The 27422-nt window shown below is 39.1% G+C and overlaps 1 protein-coding gene across 5 annotated transcripts in view; it reads right to left on the reverse strand.

Moving 5' to 3' along the window:
• Positions 1-27422, reverse strand: part of tab3 (TGF-beta activated kinase 1 (MAP3K7) binding protein 3) — a 136333-nt gene that overhangs the window by 11944 nt on the left and 96967 nt on the right. For 3 of the 5 annotated variants that reach the window (XM_063050900.1, XM_063050899.1, XM_063050903.1), the window contains 2 exons: positions 15858-15950; positions 2602-2697 (listed from right to left, as the gene is read on the reverse strand). The exons of 1 other annotated variant lie outside the window; for it this stretch is intronic. In XM_063050900.1, the coding sequence (XP_062906970.1) occupies positions 2602-2697; positions 15858-15950 (189 nt within the window). The remainder of the gene's footprint in view (positions 1-2601; positions 2698-15857; positions 15951-27422) is intronic. One more of the 5 variants, XM_063050901.1, reaches the window with a different exon arrangement.

A 27422-nucleotide genomic window follows, 5' to 3' on the forward strand; every position in this document is an offset into this window, starting at 1 on the left:
CACACAGTATCAAAATCAACAAATAACTACAGATAAACATCACTGAGTTTCTTGTAACATGCAGCATAACCTGCCAGTCAAAACCATCAGTTATTGCAATCACTGACATAATTTGAAAACTTTGATCCTTTACATTAGCATCAATGCAGCACTGTTCAAAAATGTGCCCATGTGGGGAAAGTACAGAAAGCCTCATGGGGAGGGAAAAAAACCCACTGTATCTCAAAGTTACACATCTTAAAGGAGAAATTGACATGAAAAGTACCTCAGGTTATTACGAGAAGTGAAGGAAGAGATTGCTGCACCGTTGGCGATAATCTTTGCATCCTCACTGGCCACAGGAGTCATGCCAGATGATTGGAGGGTGGCAATGTTACTCATTCGTGCAAGAATAGTAATAGGGTTACCTTGGGAATTATATACCAGCGAGTCTTATGTCAGTGATAGGCAAACTATTGGACAGCATTCTTAGAGACAGGATTTACAAGCATTTAGAGGAGCATAGTCTGATTAAGGATAGTCAACATAGCTTCTATGATGGGCAAGTTGTACTCACCAGCCTGATTAAATTCTTTAAGGAAAGCATGTTAAAGGCAGAACTGTGGAGGTATTATTTATGGATTTTAGTAAGGCAATTGACAAGGTTCCCCATGGTAGCCTCATTCAAAAGTCAGGAGGCATGGGATTCAGGGAAATCTGGTTGCGTGGATTTAGAATTGACTTGCTTATAAAAGGCAGAGGGTTTTTTGTAGATGGAATGCATTTTGCCTGGAGATCAGTGACCAATGATGCTCCACAGGAGTCTGTTCTGGGCTTTTCTGGGCTTGTACTCTTTGTGATTTTTATAACTGACTTGGATGAGGAACTTGAAGATGAGTTAGTAAGTTTGCAGATGTCACAAAGGTTGGTGGTGTTGTGGATAGTGTTCTTAGGTTGTAGAGCTGGACTGAGAAGTGGCAAATGGAGTTCAATGCAGAAAAAATTGAAGTGATTCACTTTGGAAGGTCGAACCTGAAGGCAGAAAACAGGGTTAATGGCAGAATTCTTAACAGTGTGGAGGAACAGAGGAACCTTGGAGTTCATGTCCATACACCCATCAAAACTGCAGTGGCTTATGAAGGTGGTGACAAATCAGCACCTAGAAGGGAGATTGCAAATCTGGCTGAGTGGTGCAAGGATAGGCTGAGAGAGTTAGGGCTTTTCTCTTTGGAGAAGAGGAGGATTAGGGGTGATGACAGAACTGTACAAGATGGTAAGCAGCATACACAGACTGGACACCAGACCTTTTCCCAGGGTGAAAATGGCTAATAGGAGGGGGCATACTTTAAAGGTGTTTGGAGCAAAGTTTTGGGGGGGGGGGGACGAATGTTAGAGGCAAGATTTAAAAAAAATTAAAGTGGTAAGTATGTGGAACATGCTATCAGGAGTGTTGTGAGAGGCAAATACATTAGGGACATTTAAGAGACTCTTAAATAGATATATGGATGAAAGAAAAATGGAGGGCTATGTGGGAAGGAAATGCTAGATTGGCCTTGGAGGAGGTGAAAGGGTCAGCATAGTATAATGGGCAGAAAGGCCCATACTGTGATGTACTGTTCTCAGTTCTATGAATATTTGAAAGTGGGAAAGCAGTGAAAACCAGGCTCAAATTTGGGTCCTCTGCATTAAGATTGCTGCATTTTCAAAAATTTCACATACATCCAAAGACACTTTAATATTCAGCAGCAATTCAATTTTAAGTCACCAGTCTGCACTTAATTCAAAGATGCTTCATTCAAAAGTAGCAAAGAGTGTTTTCTCTTTCCAAAACCTGCTCTAAATTCCATCCCTCAAGGATCTCAAATACTGAAGTTCAAAATTGTTTCTCTTTCATTTCTGTGTCCCACCTGCTTGCCGAAAAATAACTTTAATAGACCTCATGAAACTCAAGAAAATTTGGAGATACTATCAACTGATTATTCTTCCCACACCAATGATTTAAACCAAAATGTGAAATGAATACAATTTTCTTGATTTATTCATGAATAGATTACATGCAAGACTTCTCCACATTTCTCATACAATACTGTAAATTAAAAGAGTTAAACACTAGCTTTTTTTCACCATAGGTCCTAGAAAAATTAAGCTTTATGCAATCTTAGACAAATCATAATAGGTGTTTAAAATTTTGACAATGTACATACAAACTCAATGTACTGAACTCTCAATTATGTTTTTTGACGAAAGGATACTTAAAGGAATTATATAGTTTCAACAGAAACTCACATGAAACCATCAATTCTAAAAAGCCAACAAATTGGCATACATTAAGCATTAAACATTGTTGCTATTACTCCAAATATATATTAATAAAACTAATTTCTTCCATGACCAAACCATCTTATGCAAATATAAAATACTAGCAAGAAAGTGTTCTAAACAATTAAAATTATGCAATAAAAGAGGCCAAAGTTCAAAATCTGAAAATATTACATTAAATTATGATAAAGTTAAGATATTGGTTAAGAGTTCTTTGAAAGCCATTTTGGACTTGTCCTTTTGCCTTCTGAATTGAATATCTACTCCAATGTGGTATCAGGTGACATTCACACAAGTACCCACCCTCAGCTGGAGCAGCCTGGGAATCAGAGGAGTCCTTCTTTAACTTTGAAGTCACACTAATTTTCCTTGCTTTTCTCTCTAGAGTACCTGAAGGGTCTGTACAAGACAAGTCATGAAGATTGAGAGGGATAATGGGGCAAACCTCAAAACCGAAAACACAACCCCAATACACAGGTAAGACACCACAACTAGATACAAAACATAAAGTACATTGCTTATCTAATTATCTAGCCATTTCACACCACTACAAAAACAACATTTAATAAGATAAATCCGACAAGAACGTAGAACCTAAAGATCCATGCACAGACAAACCTGCAAAGACATAATTGGTGGGATAGCACTCGGGCTAGAAAACAATTTTAAAACTTTATTTCCTATGATGAATTTGATTTGAAAAAAAATGCAGCCAGGTTTAACTCAAAAACATTTCCATAGTCAAAATGTAAAAAGGCACATCTAACTCAGATGATTAATTATTGAAATATAGTCCACTTAGTAAATGTTTATTTTTACTAACAATCCCTTGATTAGGAAATGGATTATATGAGAAATCCTGTTGCATCTGCACAATCAGTATAAATTGCATAAACTTCAGATTACATAAGCATCATTCATCTAATGACTTAAGTCCACAGAATTGAATATTTGTCCTGCATATTGTATTATTAAAGGTAACAATCAATTTTGAAACATTATGTAAAAATAATCTACTATATCTACATCTTCTTTTGCAATATCTTGACAAATGATGCAGATGAATTATTGTAGCTGAAAGTTTGTATTTTTGAATTAACTTTCAATCTCACTGAAGTAATGGATGTTGAAAAGAACAAGAATTCCTTTAACTATGCAGATGTTTTCCATGAAATAGTTAATTATGACAACCACCCAAGCAAAAAAAAAACCCAAATTCATCATTGACACTTATTTTTTCCAATTTATCTCCCCACATTATTTCATAACCAAGAAAATCAATTGCCATGCCCTGCAAGCATTAGCTGGTCAAGGAAGGAGTGGTGGCTTTACACTCTCTCAGCAAAGGACCTTGATTTTATTTTAGTCTTTAAGTACTGTAAACATGCAAGGTTTCAAGGTACAGAAAAAGCATTCAGAGATATATTCCAACATCATTACTCAGAAACACAATTCATTGCAACACTGAAAGATGCAACTTCTGAATTAAAATTACGAGACAGTCACGTCATTTTACAAATATGTTTTCTTCTGTGTGAAAGCTATATATGAATGGACATACAGATTCAGACTACCTCAAAGAGTTGCCTGCAAAACCTAAACTTTCCAAGTTGAATGATCATGTTCAGTCAAACTTGCCATGACAATGAGTTGGGGTTCAGCTGCAAGCAAATTACACATTGCATACAGCATGGATTTTTCTTTATCCCCCAGGTGTTTACAATATGACATTTCAACCATAATCTAGGGCTATACAAATGACAATACTTATACCACTTAGAGACACAGCCCTATAATTAAAAAACTATAGCTTTTTGCTTAACACGATTTCACCATGTGGCATCATGAAACACCCTATTCTTTTGTTCCTGGTAATCTCCAATAGCAATTCAGTCACATGCTTAATTGTCTTAAGGACAGCTTTGCCCCAACACAGGGGAAGAAAAATTAAGCAAAAAGTAGAGAAGGTTCACCCAAGGTTTAACATTTTGTTGCTGTTAATAATACTAAAAATCACTCACGTGCACAAATTAGTACAAAGATCAAAACTGAAACGTGCCTTTGTGATGAAGAAAAACAAAAAAAACATTTAAAGGTTGTTTACTTTAATTAAGCAGCTGAACGGGACGACAAATTAAAATTGTAAGTTGTTAACAATGTATAAAGTAATACAAATAAACCACCTGACAATGTTAAGTAATGGCCGTTCCATGCAATTTTACAAAGACTGACAATTCTATACTTATCTAGTCTTTTACTTTTCTGAGTCTCAAGAAAGTGGAGATACTAATGTTGAGTACTTCTGCTTCACATTCACCAAACCACTTCAACAAGAGGAGAAAATCTTTCAGTTTGATTCACAACTCTAGTTTGCTAGTTACTGATCTGAAATCAAAATAAGAAATTATCAACAATAGAAATATTCTCTAAGTCCAAGAGAACAAGGGGAAATCCTGGGAACTATAATCCAGCAAGTCTCAAGTCAGCTGCAGGGAAATTGCCAGAGAAAATTTTGAGGGCTAGGATTTATAAAGCCATGGCCTAATTAGGGAGAGCCAGCATGGCTTTGTGTGGGGCAGGTCCTGCCTTGTCAACTTGATTGCATTCTTTTGACAAAGTGATGAAAGAGACTGATGAGCGTAGCGCAGTGGATACTGCCTACATAGATCTTAAGGCGTTTGACAAAGTTCCTCATGGGAGAGCAGTGGCTGAAGGGACCTATTCCAGCTGAAGTCTGTAATTAGTGGTGTTCCACAGGGAGCTGTGCTGGGAACTCTGCTATTTGTTATGTACATAAATGACCTGGATGAAAATGTAGATGGGTGGGTGAGTAAGTTTGTGGATGACACCAAGATTGGTGGAGTTGCGAATAGTGTAGAAGACTGGCAAAGAATACATCTCCATTTAGATCAGTTGCAAATATGGGCAGAGAAATGGCAGATGGAGTTTAACGCAGATAAATGTGAGGTGTTACATCTCAGTAATGCAAGGAGATGGTACACTGTTAAGGGCAAGATCCTTAACAATGTTGCTGAGCAGAGAGATCTTGGGATCCAAGTTTATAGCTCCTTGAAAGTGGCTACACAAATTGCTAAGGTGGTTAATTCGGTTTATGGGATGCTTGCTTTTAACAGTTGGTGCACTGTGTTCAAAAGTCAAGAGGTTATGTTGCAACTTTATAAAACTATGGTTGGGCCGCATCTGGAGTATTGCACACAGTTCTGGTCGCCCCACTATAAGAAGGATGTTGAAGCTTTGGAGAGGATGCAGAAGTGGTTTACCAGGATGCTGCCTTGGTTTAGGGCATGCACTATCATGAGAGGCTGGATAAACTTGGGTAGTTTTCTCTGAAGTGGCAAAGGCTGAGGGGAGATCTGACAGAGGTTTAAAAAATTATGAGAGGCTTATATAGAGTACACAGGGAATATGTTTCCCAAGGTTGAAATGTCTAATATCAGAGGGCATGCATTGAAGTGTGCGGGGGGAGGGGGTGGTGGTAGGTTCAAGGGAGATGCGAGGGCTAAGTGTTTTTTACTCGAGAGTGGTGGATGCCTGGAAAGTGCTGCTGGTATAGTGGTAGGGGCAAATACATTACAGGCTATTAAAAGATGTTTGGATAGGCACTTGGAATTAAGAAAGATGGAGGGATTAGTGTTTGGGTTTATGATTTACTTTTTAACTGGTTCGGCACAACATTGTGAGCCAAATGGCCTGTTCCTAAGCTATACTGTTCTATGTTCTATTTTACTTCCAAGGTCAGAAATAATTAATTTGTACAGTTTCTTTGTCGTAGTGGATTTCAACTGAAACAGATTTGTCAAAGTTATGATCCTCTGAAAGAAATTTTTTCCAACAATCATTTAACAATTTTATTGTGAAGCATAAATATGTGGAGATATCAAAAGGTACAAACAATATTAATTGTAACCACCTACTTATTTCTTCTATGTTTCTTTATTATTCGGAGAAGTAAAAAAGTTTATTTATCATGCCTTGCCATGACAAGTTTGAAACAGAGCAATTGTTGCATTATCTACAAACATGACAAGGTAAAGATGGGACTGTACTAATAGTCAGATAAAACCAGCTTTTAATCAATTGCCTTCGAGAAAAATATTGTCTTGGTCTCTGTGAGAACTGCACTATTTTCACTAGACATTTTAAAGAGGTTATTTGTATCAACCTAAACAGGGAAGCAGCGTCTCAATTTCATTTGCTGACCAAAAGATGATGTACCTGAATGCTCCTTCAATATTTCATTGAAGTAACAACATAAATTCAGGCGTGGTAATCTGCCTGTCCGGAGTCATTAACTCTTGCCATTCCCAAGCCTTTACAGTTATAAGCTCCAAAGAATGGCAAGGACACCTACAATACACAGTGGAGTGGTTCACGTCATCTTTGGCCAGAAGTCAGTGGACAAGAAAAGACCTGGCCAACCTCTAGAGGAGATCCAGATCTGCATGCTGCTTGAGATGCAGCTGAACTATTCTGGTGGGCAGAATAGTTAGAATGAACTACCACAGCACTGGTAAATACTGCTCAGTCACTGCTTGACATCACTGGGTACTGTATTAGTCGGCATTAGTCTAACAAAAGGATATGGCGGGGACTTGGCCTGGATGAAAGAAGGTATTTATTAGCACTGGAGCAGAGCATTGGCAGGCACTGTATATCATTACATCATAATGATATACAATAGTACTTAGTATAGAATAATTAGTGTAATACTGAGATGCAGAACTAGTTGACTCAGGACAATCTTCATCTGGTGTGATTGTTTTCATCTTCGCCTCATTGATCTTTTGCGCGCCACTTCCATCGTTTTATCCATGTTAACTCGCTGCCATCATCAACATCCAATAGGCATTCCCATTTTGTGTTAATTTTTTAATTTTAATTTAGCCCTGTTAATGATGGATAAGTACTTACAGCTCGATCTCTAAATCTGAAGGCAGTGAAGCCTTGAATTCTAATCCCACTAAGAAACACAAACTACGGAAAATGCATCAATATAATGTTAAATACCTAGAGTATGGTTTTGTCCCATTCCCGTCAGATCAGAAACACCCAATGTATCTTATTTGTAATACTGTACTGTCTAATATGAAATGATGAAACCATAAAGATTGCAGGAACACTTCTGTAGAAGACACCCTGAAAAGGCTACTTGTGTAATTACTCAGTTCCAGAAGATGAAAGAAGCATTTGAAAAGCATTGCACATTCCAGTCACTTGCCAACAAAGCTAAAAATGACTTTGATAGTGGTCTCATTGTTTCTTATAACACTTCCAAAATGATACTAAAGTGTGGAAAATCTCATACAATTGGGTGAAAGATTAATAATGCCTGCTGTATCAAGTGCTCACCATTGTTGTCAAAATGAATACGAGCATTTTAAAATCAATTCCTCTCAGTAATAACTCTGGAGCTCATCTTATTAGTGAAATGAGTGAAAGCACTGAGTATCAACTATGCACAGAACTACAAAAAACAGAATTTGAATGCAAATGGATGAGTGAACTGTGCGAGACAACAAGGCTTTGCTAATGGCATATATATGGTTTACCAAAAATGGAACAGTTTATGAAGTGATTCTCTTTTGTAACAAGAGAAAAACAATTATCAATGGAGAATCCATCTACGACGAGCTCAAAATGTACATTGAGGATAAAGGAACATGATTTCTTGTGCAAAAGATGGAGCACCATTTATGACAGGTGGCCATGCTGGTTTAGTGGCGTTTATGTAAAAAGAAATTCCAAGTCTGTTTACAATCCATTGTGTAATCAGTGACTTTTTTTCAATCATGGCTCTTGTAATATCTGCTATCAACAAAATGAAAGCTCATCCATTAAATAAAATATTTTATCAATTATGCCGAGATAATTGGAATGCACTCTTGGGTTCTGAAGGAAGTAGCTGGAGAGATTGCGGAGGCATTAACAAAGGTCTTTCAAGAATCGATAGATTCTGGATGACTGAAAAATTGCAAATGTTACTCCACTATTTAAGAAGAGTGGGAGGCAACAGAAAGGAAACTATAGACCTGTTAGCCTGACATCAGTGGTTGGGAAGTTGTTGGAATCGATTGTTAGGGATGAGATTACAGAGTACCTGGAGGCACATGACAAGATAGGCCAAAGCCAGCATGGTTTCCTGAAAGGAAAATACTGCCTGACTAACCTACTGTAATTTTTTGAGCAAGTTACAAGCAGGGTAGACAAAGGAGATGCAGTAGATGTGGTGTACTTGGATTTTCAGAAGGCCTTTGACAAGGTGCTGCACACAAGGCTGCTTAGCAAGATAAGAGCCCATGGAATTACAGGGAAGTTACTAACATGGGTGGAGCATTGCTGATTGGCAGAAAACAGACAGTGGGAATAAAAGGATCCTTTTCTGGCTGGCTGCTGGTTACCAGTGGAGTTCCACAGGGGTCAGTGTTGGGACCGCTGCTTTTTACGATGTATGTCAATGATTTGGACTATGGGATTAATGGATTTGGGCAAAATTTGGCGACAATAGAAAGAACGGTGGAGGAGTAGGTAGTGTTGAGGCAAAAGAGAGCCTGCAGAGAGACTCAGACAGTTTAGGGGAATGGGCAAAGAAGTGGCAAATGAAATACAATGTTGGAAAGTGTATGGTCATGCACTTTGGTGGAAGAAATAAATGGGAAGACTATTATTTAGATGCAGTGAGAATTCAAAATGCAGAGATGCAAAGGGACTTGGAGTCCTTGTGCAGGATACTCTGAAGGTTAGCCCCCAGGTTGAGTCGGTGATGAAGAAGGAGAATGCAATGCTGGCATTCATTTCTAGAGGTGTAAAACACAAGAGCAGAGATGTGATATTGAGACTCTATAAGGCACTCGTGAGACCACACTTGGAATATTGTGTGCAGTTTTGGGCTCCCTTGTTTTAGAAAGGATACACTGACATTGGAGAGGGCCCAGAGAAGATTCATGAGAATTATTCCAGGAATGAAAGGGTTATCTTATGAGGAACATCTGGCAACTCTTGGGTTGTATTTCCTGGAGCTCAGGAGAATGGGGGGGGGGGGGGGATCTCATAGAAACATTCCAAATGTTAAAAGGCCTGAACAGATTAGATATGGCAAAGTTATTTCCCATGGTAAGGGAGTCTAGGGCAAGAGGGCACAACTTCAGGATTGAAGGATGTCCATTTAGAACAGAGATTCAGAAAAATTACTTTAGTCAGAGGGTGGTAAATCTGTGGAATTTGTTGCCGTGAGCAGTCGTGGAGGCCAAGTGACTGAGTGCATTTAAGGCAGAGATAGATAGGTTCTTGATTAGCCAGGACGTCAAAGGATATGGGGAGAAGGGATGACTGGAATGGCGGAGCATTCCATGATTGAATGGCAGAGCCGACTCAATGGGCCGAATGGCCTACTTCTGCTCCTATATCTTATGGTCTTAAGATAATGATGAAGCGTTTGAACACTTGCTTCTTCACACTTAAGTGTGTTGGCTGTCAGAAGGCAGCTACTTAAAACTTATCTTTGATCTTTTTGACTCTGTGGCTGAATTTCCGCTCAAAGTCGGCAAAAGCTTGAGAAACAAGATTGAACTTCAACGTGAAGATGTGGCATACCTTGCTGATCTGTATGACAAAATGAACATTCGAAATATGAAACTGCAGGGTAAGAATTTCAATTTAACCCACGCAAAAAGTGCAGTGTCCACCTTCATCAGAAAATTGGAAATATTTGGCACTTTTATAGATGGAGATTTGTAAGTGTACTGCTTACACTAGCAGTCACTAAAGAAGGATTTTCAGAATCGATTCAAGCACTTAACGATCCAGAAATTCCGGACTGGGTAACTAACCCATTTCTTTGCAAGGTGGAAGAACAGGAAGAGCGCTTGAAAGGAGAAATTATCAAAATTCAGAATGGTGAAGAATCAAAAATGTTTTTCAAAAATTCGGCTTTTGTGGTTGGTGGCTACACTGTCATAGGAGGTTTCCTGGTCTTTGGAGAACAACCAAACTGCTCTTCATTGAATTTCCATCCATCTACCCTTTTGAAAGCAGCTTCAATGCAGCAAATCAAATACTCACAAAAAACAGACATTGGACATTGTTACACGTGGGGATGTGGACATTGGACATTGTTACACGTGGGGATGTGGATTTTGCTGTCACAACTTAAACCAGCTATTTCAATGCTTGCTAAAAACCATCAAACTCAAGGATCACATTGATATCAAAGCTGTTGTACAACGCACAGGTACTGCGTAAGGTAGGTTTAACGATGAATAAACATTTAAAGCAGAATTATTTTTCTCATGTTAGCATAGAGTAGACATGTTTTTACACTGTGGGGGGCACAGGAATGTATATTGTGCCAAAGAGTGGCATTGGGAAAGTATAAAGGTGCTATGGGGGCTGTTGAGCTAAAAAGTTTGGGAAACACTGCTTTAAGGCCTTTCAAAAAGGTGCAGGTATAATGAATTACAAGTTTGCTTGAATGACTATCCTCAGTCAGACTTCACTCTGCGATTTGGAGGAGATGTGCCCTGCTTCCTTACTCATTTGAGTGGTACAGCCTGACAGGAAAGATATGAACAGCAAATACTGTAACTAAAACTAATACAGCCTGAAAATGGCTGAAAACAGCTGGAGCAGTTTAAAGATGGTCACAGGACATGTTTAATAAACTATTTTCCACAGCTCAAGGCTCTGCAGTCAGACACAAGCTGTATGGATTGATCAGGCAGCATTTGTGACAAGAGTGCAGAGTTAATATTTCAGGTAAAAGATTTTCTGTCAGCTCCAATACAAATCCATTGTCACTAAAAAAAATTATCATTTTCCTCTCCACAGATGCTGTGTGATCTGTTGAGTATTTTCAGTATCTGTTGTTGAATGAGGGTGGTGAGGTAGATAAAGATCTCTACCAGAAGAGGTGTAAGCTGCTCTTCCCCTCCTCAAGCCTGCAGGTCACCCTTGGGCAAGATGTAGTACCTACTTAGCCCCCTGATCAGGGTTACATGAAGCCATGGGAGCAGGTTGTGCATTGAAGAATGCGTAGCTAGTGCATATCACATGTCCTGGTTATGCACCCTCCGAGAGTATTGATAATGGTGTCATCTACACTACCCAGAAGGCAATGGTAAATCACTTCCGCAGAAAAAATTGCCAAGAACAATCATGGTCGTGGAAAGATGGCGAACACCCGCATCATATGAAATGGTACATAACAATGACGATGATGACCGTTGAAATGAGGATGATGAGTTTGGTGGCAATGTGTGTATACCACAAGAGATTTTGGAATAGAACTGTATAAACTACAATACAGGGGGCATTGAACACAAGTAAAAATAGCAGTATCTGGTCAAGTACTATTAAATTAAAACATGTTTCTCATGAATGGCTAAGTGTTTGGAAACGAAACCCCCATAAAACAGCATGCCTCATTGATCTTGGAAAGATTCCACCTCTGAACTGTTTTCCACTTACTGAAGTTGAGATTATGATGAATACGATATCCATCAAGATATAGTATTCTTTTAAATCTCATTTTTAAAAACTGGGTTTCATTTGGAATGTACACACCTGAACAAGGAGGTATCAAATATTCTGTCCCAGAAGTGGCAGAATAGATCAAAATGACAAAAAAGTTCTCTCTGAAATACAACCATATCCATTCAATGAAAAATAGAGTAGTAGAGTCATACAGCATGGAAGTATGCCCTTCAGCTCACCTGGTCCATGCTGACCGCAGCATCCTCCCTGTTAATACCAGTTGTCCACATTTGGCCCATAATCTTCCAAGCCCCTCCCCTCTCCTCAGCATTCCAAATGCCTCTCAAATGTTGCAACTGTACCTGCCTCGACCAACTCCTCTGGCAGCTCATTCCAGGTACTCACTACCCTGTGTGTAGTTATCTCTTTTGATCTCCCATCTTGTTTTGGACTCCCCAGCCCTGAGAAAAAGCACTCTAGTATATAGACTGTTCAATACAAGTAGATCAGGAAAAAAAAACACAACTACAATAGTTTACAGTGAAAAATGCATTGCTCAGGGGTGTAATAGAAAACTATATAGCAGAGCCATGGCTTTGAAAGTAAACTCAAGGCCCTGGCTCTAAACAGAATGCAAGAAATCTGTTCTCAATTTCACTTGAGGCTTATCAGACATAACTGCTGCAAAGCCTCTATGAAATTTTTAGAAGCGTACTGCTGGCTAAAGAAAAATGGGTCTTAATTGATTTGCTCTTTACGCTTGTCTATTAACTGATAGATTTTCCATCCAAAGTTAAAAAGATAAAAATTTTAATCCAAACTGATAAAACACTAACAACAGCAAAATGATGCCTTGAATACAATGCTCAGAAGATGTGCCTTCCTCTGTTTAGCTGTTTCAACACGCTCTTTTCCCATCCCTTCACCAGTATCCTGCTGGACTTCCAAGGATCCATTTCCGTTCATCATCAAAAAGCAGGGCTGGTTCCAAGCACATGCTGATAACACAAAGTAGTATCTTAATGCTACCACCAACCTTGCGCCTTCTGCTTTCTCTAATATGTTTGGCAGCTTGTCTAATATTTAAGTAGACAAATAGTCATAAATTTTATCGAATTATTAAAAAGACCAGAGCTGCTGTCTACTGTTTCTTATACACAAACTCTTCTCACATATCATAGTGATACAGCACAAAAACGGGTCCTTTGGCCCACCATGTCCATGTGACAAATAATCTATACATTTATTATTTGGCTTCACAAACTTAAAATCTTCTTTGCCTCTGCTGAGCAACTGCTCATCCATATATTTCTTACCATTATGAAAGGATAGGCTTCTATCACTGTTCAGATCACCATCCTCTGATAAAAATATTTTCCTTCAAATCCTCTCTAACCCCCTCACTTCTCACCATGTCCACTGATTTCTCACTATCCACCCTACCTATAAACAATATAATTTATTGTATTGTATTGGAAAGAAACTCAGCTAATCCAATCTCCCTCATAACTGAAAGGGTGACAGATCACTTACTATCAGCCTCTGTCAACGATATGAATCTGAAGCAGCATATTCATAAACGATGTTGTATTTGCCAGAGTTTCCAAGTATACAATCACTCAATCTTCAGTTGTGGCTACATTCACCTTAATAACATCCAAAATGGACCCTTCCTTGATTGATTTGGCAAAATCCCCCTTCATACCCATCTCCAAACAGAAACATTGCAAGTGCACACATTGTCACAGTCATCTCACTTAACTAATACCTCAGCTTCATTCAGTACCTGCACAACTACATCTTTACTTAGTTCCTTTGATTCCCATTTTACCATTCAAGTGTTTACAAAATACTTTTGGAACCTGCTTATCTATTCTACTACGTTCTCATGGTTCATCATTTTTTTCCCGATTTTCTCTGTACGACTTCTTTTCAAGTTTATTCTTTACTAAATCTTTAACTCTACAGTACCTCAGGTTCAGAACCTAGTGGGAATGTGCCAAGAGTGTAACTGACTCTGCAAATGTTGTTCATTTATTGTTTCAATGATCAATTTTGATTTCAAGTGATCAAGATCCCTTTTAGAGTCATTGAAATCAGCACTGCTTCCACTGAGAATTTTCACTTTTTTTTGGAACACTCTCCAAATGCCTCAATCTTCAGGATTAGATCAATTCCTCTTGCTGCTTCGATGAGCAACATATGGATCAATAAAACCTAACTTAGTATCACAGGAATTCCTGTCCTTTTGTACATTCTCTCCCCCTGCATACGTTAAGATAGCCCAAGTCCAACATGACTATTCTGATTAAGGGTCACAGATCCATAACATTGACGGCTTTTCTGTCCACTAATGCTATCTGATGTGCCGAGATTTTCCAGCCAAGTATTCTGAATTTTTTTCATTTCACTGCAGACTCTGTATGCTCCCTCTCAGTACTTGGTATATTGCCAGCTACATAGCCCTCTGATTTTGATTTTAACTGCGACAATGAAGTCTCTGTCTTTGAAACCATAAGCTTCTCTCTTTGCGCAGTAACAGTTATTTTTGGTAACAACTGCTACCCTCACCTGTCCTCAATTTATCCCAGCTTTCCTGAGAAAAGTTGTGACCAGGAATATACATGCCCACTCCCATCATTTCAGATGATCTATCTACCTGCTGTATGGCTTACCAATTTCAGACTGCATGCTTGTGTATTTATTCACGTACATAAGAAACCTATTGTAGTCTGCTTTGTATATTCAGGTTTTATTATTTTACTAATGAAATATTAAAACGTGGAAAATTTGACAGACAAGATTTATTTAGGCTTAGGGTAACACCATATTTATTTATTGAGACACAGCACAGAATAGGCCCTTCCAGCCATGCCACCCAGCAACCCCTGATTAGTCTAATCACTGAACAACTTAAAACGAACAATTAACATACTAACCAGAACATCTTTGCACTGTGTAAGGAAATTGGAGCACCCGGAGAAAACCCACACATTGCACAAGGAATACGACAGACTTCTTACAGATGAAGTTGGAATTGAACTTCAACGCCCCTGAGTTGTAATAGTGTCATGCTAGCTGCTATGCTACTGTAGCACCCAATCAACTAAAAAAATAATATGGTGGGAGGAAAGAGTCAAAATAAGAATCTTTGGTATCAGGGTGGTAGACACTATTTAAGTATTGATTATAGCTCTTTGTTTACTATAATTAATTATACAAAGAAATGAACAGGTTCATGAGGTTAAATTCAAATCAGGTGAAGTTTAGTGTAAAAACAGATTTTATTTAAAGAAGAATAAAAACAGAAAGAAAGGCAGAAGGATTCCAAATGAGAACCCCCCCTAAAGAGGGATTAAGTTACAAGAAGCATAAGAAATTAGGGGATACTATCTATTGAAAATAAGAGTAAATAAGGGTACCGACTACATGCTTAAGAAGAAATGGAAACTTTTACAAATTGTTAGTTATATTACAGTGAGAATTGGCTGTTTAGTTTTCAACATTCTCAACAAAAAAAACTTAGAAGAATAAGATGCCTAAATGCAATTGGATACAATGGTCAACATTCACCCTCATTCTACTGATCTGCAATTTAGATAATATACATTGATCACCAATAACAACAAAAGAATGGGATTTGCAATATGAGTGATGGGTACTACAAAAATGCTACAATTCATGGTCTTCACCGAAACTACATCCCTTCCTTAAATATCTCCAATTTCAGGCTTGTGTGGTCATAGAGAAATTTTTTGAAGGAACAGTATTTTTAAATACCAAAACTTCCTCTTTCATTTTAAACACCCATGGACAAATCTCCAATTTCAATCAGGATTTAAAAATATTTTCTCCTCTTGTGATTTTATAGTTATTTCCCCAATTGTCATCAGAGTAGAGATGCAGAGAAACAGTAAAAGTATATTCTCTCATCAAAATAGGAAGGGGATGAATGATTAAAATTGGCATTTTCTAATCCATAGTGCTATCCCTGATAATAGATTAAATAGTCCCTTGAGTTTATGTAACAAAAGTACTAAACAATACATGTCAGTCAGTTAATAACTTACCTTTTTTACTATGTTTTGGGGGAACAGCTCCTACAGGGCCAGTTAATCCTATATTGTCATAAAAATTATTCATGGCTTTTGGATCAAAGTTCCCTGAAATAAATACAAAATGAAGAGAAGTAAGTAACAAAAAATCATTTTAAGATGGCTTTTATGCAAGAATATTTCATCATAGTGGGCAACATTTTAATTATGCAACATAACTTGCAAAGTAAAACATTAAGACAATGTGAATTTCAGGGCATATTTCAGGCTCACACGTATTGGAACCAATGCCTTTCATCTCTCAGATTTAGAGTTGTACAGCACAGAAACAAGTCCCTCAGCCCAACTGGTTCCTGCCGGCCAAGATGCTCCATCCAAGCTAGTACTATTTGCCAGTGTTTGGTCATAACCGTATAAACCTTTCCAATCCACATACCCATCCAACTCTTAAATATTATACCTGCCTCAACCTCCCCTGGCAGCTGATTCCATTTAGATACCACATTTTCTATATTAAAAAGTTACCACTCCCAAGTTCCCCTTAAATCTTCCTCCCTTTACCTTTAACCTGTGCCCTCTAGTTCTCCATTCTCCAAGAGAACCACAACTTTCTCGTAGGGTTTGGAGGATTGCGTGCCTCAATGACCCAGAGAGCTATGCTGGCTGGAGTTAGAGCTTTGTGTTTTGGCTCTTGGTAGGGTCATCCATGTCAAACAGGTCAAAGGTAGAGGCTAGACTAAGTAGTTCAGGGGTTTTCACTAGGTTCTCTAGGCTCAGGGGTTCAGCTCAGGGCTAACAATTAGAACCATAGAACACGACAGCACAGAAAACAGGCCATTCGGCCCTTCTAGTCTGTGCCGAAACTTTATTCCACTAGTCCCATTGACCCGCACCCAGTCCATAACCCTCCCATGCATGTATCTATCCAATTTATTCTTAAAACTTAAGAGTGAGCCTGCATTTACCACATCAGATGGCAGCTCGTTCCACACTCTCTCCACTCTCTGAGTGAAGAAGTTCCCCCTAAACCTTGCCCCTTTCACCCTAAAGCCATGTCTTCTCGTATTTATCTCCTTTAATATAAGTGGAAAGAGCCTACTAGCATTTACTCTGTCATAATTTTGTAAACCTCTATCAAATCCCCCTCATTCTTCTACGCTCCAAGGAATGAAGCCCTAACCTGTTCAATCTTTCCCTGTATCTCAACTCCGGAAGACCCGGCAACATCCTAGTAAATCTTCTCTGCACTCTTTCAATCTTACTGATATCCTTCCTATAGTTAGGTGACCAGAACTGCACACAATACTCCAAATTTGGCCTCACCAATGTCTTATACAACTTCAAGATATCATCCCAACTCCTGTACTCAATACTTTGATTTATGAATGCCAGGATGCCTAAAGCCTTCCTTACAACCCTGTCTACCTATGACGCCACTTTCAGGGAATTATGTATCTGAACTCCCAGATCCCTTTGTTCCTCTGCACTCTCCAGTGCCCTACCATTTACTATGTATGTCCTGCCTTGATTTGTCCTTCCAAAATGCAACACCTCACACTTGTCTGCATTAAATTCCATCTGCCATTTTCTGGCCCATTTTTCCAGTTGGTCCAGATCCCTCTGCAAGCTTTGAAAGCCTTCTTCACTGTCCACAACGCCTCCAATCTTAGTGTCATCAGCAAACTTGCTGATCCAATTTACCACATTATCATCTAGATCATTGATATAGACAACAAACAACAATGGTCCCAGCACAGATCCCTGAGGCACACCACTAGTCACAAGCCTCCAGTCTGAGAAGCAATCATCCACTACCACTCTCTGTCTTCTCCCACACAGCCAATTTCGAATCCAGTTTACAACCTCTCCATGGATACCTAGTGTCTGAACCTTCTGAACTAACCTCACATGTGGGACCTTCTTAAAGTCCATGTAGACAACATCCACAGCCTTTCCTTCATCTACTTTCTTGGTAACCTCCTCGAAAAACTCTACAAGACTCATTAACATGATCTACCATGCACAAAGCCATGCTGACTATCCTTAATCGGCCCTTGGCTGTCCAAACACTCGTATATCCAATCTCTCAGAACACCTTCTAATAGTTTACCTACTACTGATGTCAGGCTCACCGGCCTGTAATTACCTGGTTTACTTTTGGAGCCTTTTTTAAACAACAGAACAACATGAGCTACCCTCCAATCCTCCGGCACCGCACCCGTGGCTAAGGACATTTTAAATATTTCTGCCAGGGCCCCTGCAATTTCTACACTAGTCTCTCTCAAGGTCCGAGGAAATATCATATCAGGCCCGGGGGATTTATCTACCTTTATTCACTGTAAGGCAGCAAGCACCTCCTCCTCTTTCTGTATGTTCCATGCCACTACTGCTTGTCTCCCTTCCTTCCATATATGCTACGCCAGTTTCCTGAATAAATACTGATGCAAAAAACTGTTTAAGTTCTCCCCCATCTCCTGAGGCTCCGCACACAGACGACCACTTTGATCTTCTAGGGGACCAATTTTGTCCCTTACTGTCCTTTTACTCTTAGTATACTTGTAGAAACCCTTCGGGTTCCAATTCTGACAGGTAAAACAAAATTGGTACAGAAACAGCAATCCTCCTATATCTGTGTGCGACTGTATGGACAAAGAGATGGAGGACCTTCATTGCTGCCCTAAACACGAGCAGCGTAAAGGGGAGTAAGTAAATCTAGTGCTCCATACCACAACTCTGGGGAAAACGCTGAGTGCATTCACCCAATCAATGTTCCTCACGATTTTATACATCTCTGTAAAATCACCTGTTTCCTATGATCCATCGAATAAAGTCTTAACCTGTCAAACCTCTTCCTATAACTCCATCTGTTAAGTCCTTCCAGCATCCTTCCTGCACTCTTTCCAGTTTAATGACATCATTTCGCTGCCAGGGCAATCAAAACTGAATACTCCAAATATCACCTCACCATCATCCTGTACAACCACAATGATCTCACAACTTTTATACTCAATGCCCTGGGCTTAAGACCAGCATGCCAGAAGCCTACTTCACCAGTCTACCTGTGATGCACTTTCAAGGAACCATGTGTTGGTACTCTCAGGTCCCTCTGTTCTGCAACACTCCCCAGGACCCTGCAGTTCACTGTGAAAGTCCTACCTGGATTTATTTTAATTGGCCAATTGGCCTAATCAACTATGTCTTATCAACTAAAGTACGACACCTAGCTCTTAGCCAAATTAAATTCCACTTGCGATCCGTGGCCCACTTACTCAGCTGATCAAGATATAGCTGAAATTTTGATAACCTTATTCATTTGTCATATACACCAGGGAAGCACCAGATTCTCTTTTTTCACCTTCTTTGTTGTCCACCACATAACCTATTTTAATATCATCTGCAAACTTACTAATCATACTTTGCACATTCTCATCCAAATTGTTGACAGAGATGACAAATAATGGGCCCAAAACCAAGCCCTGAAGGAAAACCACCAGTCACAAGCCTCCAGTCTGAGAAACAACCTTTCATCATTATCCTCTACTTTCTACTATCAAATCAATGGTGCACTCCCCACTCTACTTGCTTTACACTAATAACTGTGTAGCTAAGCACAGCTACAATGCCATATTTCAGTTTGCTGATGACACCAATGTTGTGAACTGAATCAACAAAAATGGTGACAAATCAGCATATCGGAGGAAGATTGAAAATCTAGCTGAGTGGTGCAGTAGTAACAATCTCTTACTCAATATCAATAAAAGGAGATGATTATTGACTTCAGGAGGAGGAAGCCAGAGGTCCATGAGCCAGTCATCATCGGGAGATCAGAAGTGGAAAGGGTCAGCAACTGAATTCCTTGGTGTTTTCATTTCAAGTGACCAGCCCTGGGCCTAGCACACAAGTGCAATTCTGAAGAAAGCACAGCAGCACCTCTACTTCCTAGAGAATTTGTGAAGATTTGTGGAGATCTACAATGATGACAAACTTCTATCGATGTATGGTGGAGAGTATATTGACTGGCTGCATCACAGCCTGGTATGGAAACACCAATGGACTCATTTTCAAGGACTCATCTCATGTTCCAGATATTTATTGTTTATTTATTATTTTCTTTTGCCAGGGTCATATGTGGTGACATGGCAACATTGTATATATTGTATGTATTTTGAGCTTTGAACAATTAGCTAGCTCTTCCTGGATCCCATGCAATCTAACTTGCCAGAGCAGCCTGCCATGTGGAATGTTATTAAAGATCTTACTGAAGTCCATTGAAACCACGTCTACCATCCAACCCTGATCAACTTTCTTGGAAATGCCATTAAAACAATCAAGTTTGCAACAAATTGTCTCCCATACACAAAGCCATGCTAAATATGCCTAATTGAATTGAACTGACTTTACTACTAACATCCTTCATATACATGAGGAGTAAAAATCTATTATGTTACATCTGTCTAAATGTGCAATTTATAGTAATTTTTAATAAATAGTATGTACAACAGGACATAACAAGATGGTTAAATATGAACAGTCAATATATACATAGAAATACAGTTGTATCAGCATGAATTAAGCAGTCTGATGGCCTGGTGGAGAAAGCTGTCCCAGACCCTGTTGGTCCTGGCTTTTAAGCTGCAGTACCATTTCCCAGATGGGATCAGCGGGAACAGTTTGTGGTTGGGGTGACTCGGGCCCCCAGTGATCCTTTGGGCCCTTTATACACACCTGTTTTGGTAAATGTCCTGAATAGTGGGAAGTTCGCATCTACAGTTGTGCCAGGCTGTCCGCAAGCAGTCTTTCTAGATGTACGATGCCCCTAGGTAGTATTCATCCACGTTAGAAGTTTTCAAGTTTTATTGTTTTACAACATTGAATCACAGTGGGTTTAATTTGGCTTTTTTGACACTGATCAACAGGAAAGACTCCTTCACATCAAAGTGAAAACAATTTTCTATAAATTGGTCTAAATTTATTATAATTATTAAACACAAAATAATTGATTTCATAATTACTCACCCCCTTCAGATCAGTATTTAGTACATGCACTTTTGACAGCAATTACAGCTTGGAGTCTGTGTGGATAGGTCTCCAGCTTCACACATCTGGACACTGTAATTTTTCCCCAATCTTCTTCACAAAACTGCTCAGATTGCATGGGGATCGTCAGTCAGCAGCCCTTTTCAAGTCCAGCCACAAATTCTCAAATGGATTAAGGTCTGGACTCTGACTTGGCTGCTCCAAGATGATAACTTCTTTTGTTTTTAAGCCTTTCTTGTGTAGCTTTGGCTTCATAGAACCATAGAAACTACAGCACAGAAACAAGCCTTTTGGCCCTTCTTCGCTGTGCCGAACCATTTTCTGCCTAGTCCCACTGACCTGCACACAGACCATATCCCTCCATACACCTCCCATCCATGGATCTGTCCAATTTATTTTTAAATGTTAAAAAAGAACCCGCATTTACCACCTCGTCTGGCAGCTCATTCCATACTCCAACCACTCTCTGTATGAAGAAGCCCCCCCAATGTTCCCTTTAAACTTTTCCCCCCTCACCCTTAACCCATGTTCTCTTTTTTTTTTCTCCCTTTGCCTCAGTGGAAAAAGCCTGCTTGCATTCACTCCATCTATACCCATCATAATTTTATATATCTTTATCAAATCTCCCCTCATTCTTCTGCGCTCCAGGGAATAAAGTCCTAACCTATTCAACCTTTCTCTGTAACTGAGTTTCTCAAGTCCCGGCAACATCCTTGTAAACCTTCTCTGCACTCTTTCAACCTTATTAATATCCTTCCTGTAATTTGGTGACCAAAACTGAACACAATATTCCAGATTCGGCCTCACCAATGCCTTATACAACCTCATCATAACACCCCAGCTCTTATACTCAATACTTTGATTAATAAAGGCCAATGTACCAAAAGCTCTCTTTACGACCCTATCTACCTGTGACGCCACTTTTAGGGAATTTTGTATCTGTGTTCCCAGATCCCTCTGTTCTACTGCACTCCTCAGTGCCTTACCATTAACCCTGTATGTTCTACCTTGGTTTGTCCTTCCAACGTGCAATACCTCACACTTGTCTGTATTAAACTGCATCTGCCATTTTTCAGCCCATTTTTCCAGCTGGTCCAAATCCCTCTGCAGGCTCTGAAAACCTTCCTCACTGTCTACTACACCTCCAATCTTTGTATCATCAACAAATTTGCTGATCCAATTTACCACATTATCATCCAGATCATTGATACAGATGACAAATAACAATGGACCCAGCACTGATCCCTGTGGCACACCACTAGTCACAGGCCTCCACTCGGAGAAGCAATTCTCTACTACCACTCTTTGGCTTCTTCCATTGAGCCAATGTCTGATCCAATTTACCACCTCTCCATGTATACCCAGCGACTGAATTTTCCTTAACCTCCCATGCGGGACTTTGTCAAAGGCTTGTTTGGGCTTCCTCAAGAATTTCCCTGTATTTTGCTGTATTCATTTTACCCTGTACCTTCACAAGCCTACCAGGGCCTGCTGCAGTGAAGCATCCCCACAGCATGATGCAGCCACCACCATGCTTCACAGTAGGGATGCTGTGTTTTTGATGATGTGCGGTGTTTGGCTTACACCAAATACACCAAACACACCATTGAATCTGATGTCCAGAAAGCTCAATTTTGTTTTCATCAGACCATAGAATCTTCTTCCAGCTGACATCAGAGTCTCCCACAAGCCTTCCCACAAACTCTGAGATTTTGTGCGCTTTTTCTTCCAACAGTGGCTTTCTCTTTGCCACTCTCCCATAAAGCTCGACTGGTGAACCACCCGAGCAACAGCTGTTGTATGCACAGTCTCTCCCACCTCAGCCACTGAAGCTTGTAACTCCCCCAGAATTGACATAGGTCTGTTGGTGGCCTCCCTCACTCACACCCTTCTTGGACAGTCACTCAGTTTTTGAGGACGGCCTGCTCCAGGCAGATTTATAGCTGTGCCATATTCTTTCCATTTCTTGATCATTGGCTTAACTGTACTCCAAGAGATATTCAGTGACTTGGAAATTTTCTTGTATCCGTCTCCTGACTTCTACTTTTCAATAACCTCTACATGGAGTTGCTTGGAGTGTTCTTTCCTCTCCATGGTGTAGTTTTTGCCAGACACTGACTCACCAGCAGTTGGACCTTACAGATACAGGTGTATTTTTACTACAATCAATTGAAACACCTTGACTGCATACAGGTCTCCAAAAATAGATCTCCATTTAACTAACTATATGGCTTTTAAAACCAATTAGCTGCACCAGTGATGACTTAGTGTGTCATATTAAAAAGGGGTGAGTACTTATGCAATCAATTATTTTGTGTTTTATATCTGTAATTCTACAAAACAGACTTTGTACAGATCTGTTTTCACTTTGACATGAAAGACTCTTTTTCTGTTGATCAGTGTCATTCAATGTTGTAAAACAATAAAACATGAAAACTTCCAAGAGGGTGAATACTTTTTATGGGCACTGAATATCTACTTTAACCCTGTCTCCAGTAGCTTACCTATCACAGGTTTTAGTCCTACTGGTGTACAGTATCCAAGTTTTCCTTTACCACCTTTCTTAAATAAAGATAACATTCTTCTACCCTCCTGTCTACCTGCACCTCATATGTGGTGAATAATTTTGCAAATAAATCATTTAATTTCAACAATACTTCAGGCAATCCCAAACCATCAGGTTCAAGAACACTTACTTCCCTTCAATCACTTGGCTATTGAAGCAACCGGCAAAATACTTATTATTACTACAGCTTAGCAACACTATGACAAATCTGATCACTTTGCACTAAAATAAACTGGTTTTGTTCTGCTTCAATTGTGTTTTTTTTTGCAAAAATCATGTATAATTTATGTTTTTCTTGTGAATTTTGCTTATACAGTACAATGCTATATGGCTGTGATGTTTCTACAACTAAGTTTCCATTGCACTTGTGCATATGACTAAAAAATTGACTAACTTAATTTGCATTTTAGGCAAGGCAACATTTTGCTGCTGGTCTAACAACTCCTGTGCTTGACTGATATAGCACTATACCTATAGGTGTTCTGACCAGTAGCTTTAGATGTTAGATAATTAAAAAAATACCCAATCACTTCCCTGAAGAGACTGGAAGTATAAAGGAGAAAAAGAACAAAATTCTGAGAAATCAGTCTCAAATGAAAACATACATGCAAAAAAAGGAAAATATTCAATGCTTGACTGGTTCTTCATGGTCCATCTCTTGGGTTTGAGGATAGTTCTACCAATTTGGTTTTGTGGGCCCTGTGGTAGCTACTGAGGCCAATGAGAGAAATGTGGACTTGTCCACAGATGGGGCAGATGACAGTTGAAGGCTTAGGCAGGTGGGTAGTTTGGAGATGGTTTGCTCTTTCAACGACTTATGTAGGGTTTCTGTCTCTTCTTGACACAGCCTTCAGTTCATCCTGAATGCTCCTATCTACTTTGATAAGTCCAGGTCAAGAGACTTCCAAGGATCAGTGCAGACATTCTATTTTAAGACTACTTTGAGCACATCCTTGAATATTTTCCTCAGTCCCTTGGCACATATTTCACAAGTCAGAGGTCAGGCATACAACACCAAGGCCTGCCCACAGTAGTTGAGAGTAACAAGACCTCAGTACCATGAAGGTTGGCCTGGGAGAGGACACTAACTTAGATGTCCTTATACTTTCAGTTACTTGGCCAATGGCAAGGATGAATCACAAAAGATTAAATTAGCACATTGCAATGCCACTTGGAAGCTAGGCCAATAAGTAACATTTCAAAACTACTTACCAGTATCATCTTAAGCTGAGCACATCATGGAATTAAGTAAAACTCCACACATTTTGTGGTGCCCTATTTGTCACAAGATATTTTTGTGAACATTGCATATGAAAGGTAATAAAGCTAAGAGACCATCATTATTTTAGAAGAGAATTTGACCACAGTAGGTATGTCTTTTCACCAATCTCTAGAGGCCCAATTGAATTCTGTACATTTGGCTATTAAAATGTAGTTTACTGGATTAAATCTAATTCTCAGTAACAAGTCTATTCCTGTCTGATTGCCCAACAGTTTCCTATTTTTCACTTTATCTAATGTAAACGTGTAGTCGTCTTAAAATAATGGAACTAATCAAACAGTAGATCTTTGAATTATCTTAAAGAATTAAAAGTCAGAAATAATTTAAATAAGTTAAAGCATTAATAATTCAGCTGTTTTAAATTTCAAATCTTTTCTCAAATTTTCTCCATCACTTCTCCATAATTACATCATGCATAATCAGTGTTGTCCAGAAAACATTGGATTGTTTTCACTTCATTTCTTGACTCTTATTACATCCTTTAATTGAAAAAAAATTATTCATCTTCAGTTTCTGCTGCCTGTAATTTTATTTCGAGATAAAGGGAGAAAAGTGGAGCATCTGGAGGAAGCCCACACGGTCACAGATAGAACATACAAACTCCTTACAGACAGCAGAGGAAATTGAAACCAGGTTGCTGGCACTGCAGTAGAGTGCTCTAACTGTTACAATACACCCAAATCTGGATAAAACTATCAACCCAACTTCTTGTAAACCTACCCAATCAAGTTCACAGTTCCAACTACAATGATAGCAACTTCAATCTTAAGTCTGTAATAGCAGTGTGAAAATTTGAAAATAATTTAAATAGAACCAACATTGGGAAGTGAACTAAACTCCCCCCACATACTTAGATCATTTATAATCACATTGTATTGTTAACAGAAAAACGTTTCATACTTTTCACATGGAAAAACTCAATGGTAACCATGACAAAAGAAATCATCAATAGCTGCCAGTATTTTGGGAAATACTGCAGGAAAAGTCAATGATCCTGTTTTCAAGTTCATGCTCAAACTCACTACATGCAGTTAGAGACTCAAGTTTCATAATTATCCCTTTGCAATGGAAAGATTTACTGCCTGTGGTAACTTTTCAGAATCTAAATATCAAATTAAGTTACAGTACATATATTGTACATATGATGCAATCTATAGTTAGTTTTTGTCTGCCATTTCCTTTGGCCAACATCACACAAACTCCAATATCAAAACATTCTGTTCAAGGATAAAGGAGTATAAAAGAAAAACATTCATGAAAAGCATTAACTTATCAAACTGATGGTGATACGAGTTAAAGTATCATTTGATACCTCAAACAGAAGAGCATTAATATGATCATTAAGTGCTTGGATTAAGGTTGATGAGTAATTATGTACTGCTCAAATCATTTAGGATAAAAATATTGCTAATACCAATGACAAGAACTTCAGCAAATCTAAGACAAGTTCAAAAAGCTTTGCGACAACCACCAAGAAAATACTCTTCGCCCACAACCTTACTGGATTAAATACAGATTCACAACAGGCATACATTTATATAGATAATGAAATGCTGAAGACCAATACCATTAATTCTCATGCATTTGGAGACAAGGACAGAGGCAGCAGGATATTGTGTTTGTGGGGAACCCAATCTGGCAATTTCTAAGCATCCTCTGATAGATCATCTTCACTATGCTGCAAAACCTTCTGATTTCAATCTCCAGAACATCATCCAAAACCTCCAATGTCTCAACTTATCTGACGACAAGACACGAAATCAGAGCTCATAATAGGAAGACTCGAAATCACACTTTCACACTTGTTACCTTTTAACCATATATTTGCACGCTTGGTTTAGGATACTTCATCTTCACTGAAGTGAAACCCAATCAAAACTTTTCACTGTACTGTATCTTATACTGTGTGCCAACTATTACTGTGTTGTTTTCCATCCTTCTGGTAGCCTTCACAAGACCTAAAACCCACCATACATTTGCCTACCCCTGCACAAGGCACTATCCAAATGTGCATATGTGTAAGTGATTACACACATCAAAAAAGCAAAACCCACCATCACACTCCAAAGCATTACCTGCCCTCTTCGAATTCTGGCATCTTACAGATCCCAATTCAAATTATTATGCCAGACCAGACATACCATATAAACATAACTTATCAACAATTGAAATAATTATACAGATGAACTAAACTTCTGGCTTTTCCAGTAAGATGGCAGTGTGCTCAGATGAGCAGCCTCTCCAGGGCCAACCAAAGGTGTTTTTGTATATTTTAAAAGTCGTTTTTAAGATCCCAGGTCTAATGCAACAGCGATTTGCTTGTTGGTGGAGGAACTGGACTTGGTGCAGACCATGCTGCAGAAAAGCATTGAAGTCAGTGCGCAGTTTAACAGCGGGTGATTGCTTGGATGTTTCTTCTGTAATTGCAAGATCCTGTTGGACATTAGCAATGTAAAATACTTCAAGTCTGTTTCACTGGTTTATTGGCGAGACTGAAAGCAGAGGCGTGGCCTCTGTTGTAGCAGGACTAGGTTTGCCTGTTGCAGTAGTGCAAGAGGGGAAACAATGGATGTGGTGTGGCATGGCGTCCATGCTGAACTGGCCCCTTCCATCGGTGCCACCTTCCAATGTTCACTCGCCGGAATACAAGCTAGATTGCACGCTTACTTTCACCTGCAGACTGCTGAGAACTGCT

The sequence above is a fragment of the Mobula hypostoma genome, chromosome 6 (genome assembly GCF_963921235.1).
Source record: "Mobula hypostoma chromosome 6, sMobHyp1.1, whole genome shotgun sequence".
Taxonomy (NCBI): Eukaryota; Metazoa; Chordata; class Chondrichthyes; order Myliobatiformes; family Myliobatidae; genus Mobula; species Mobula hypostoma.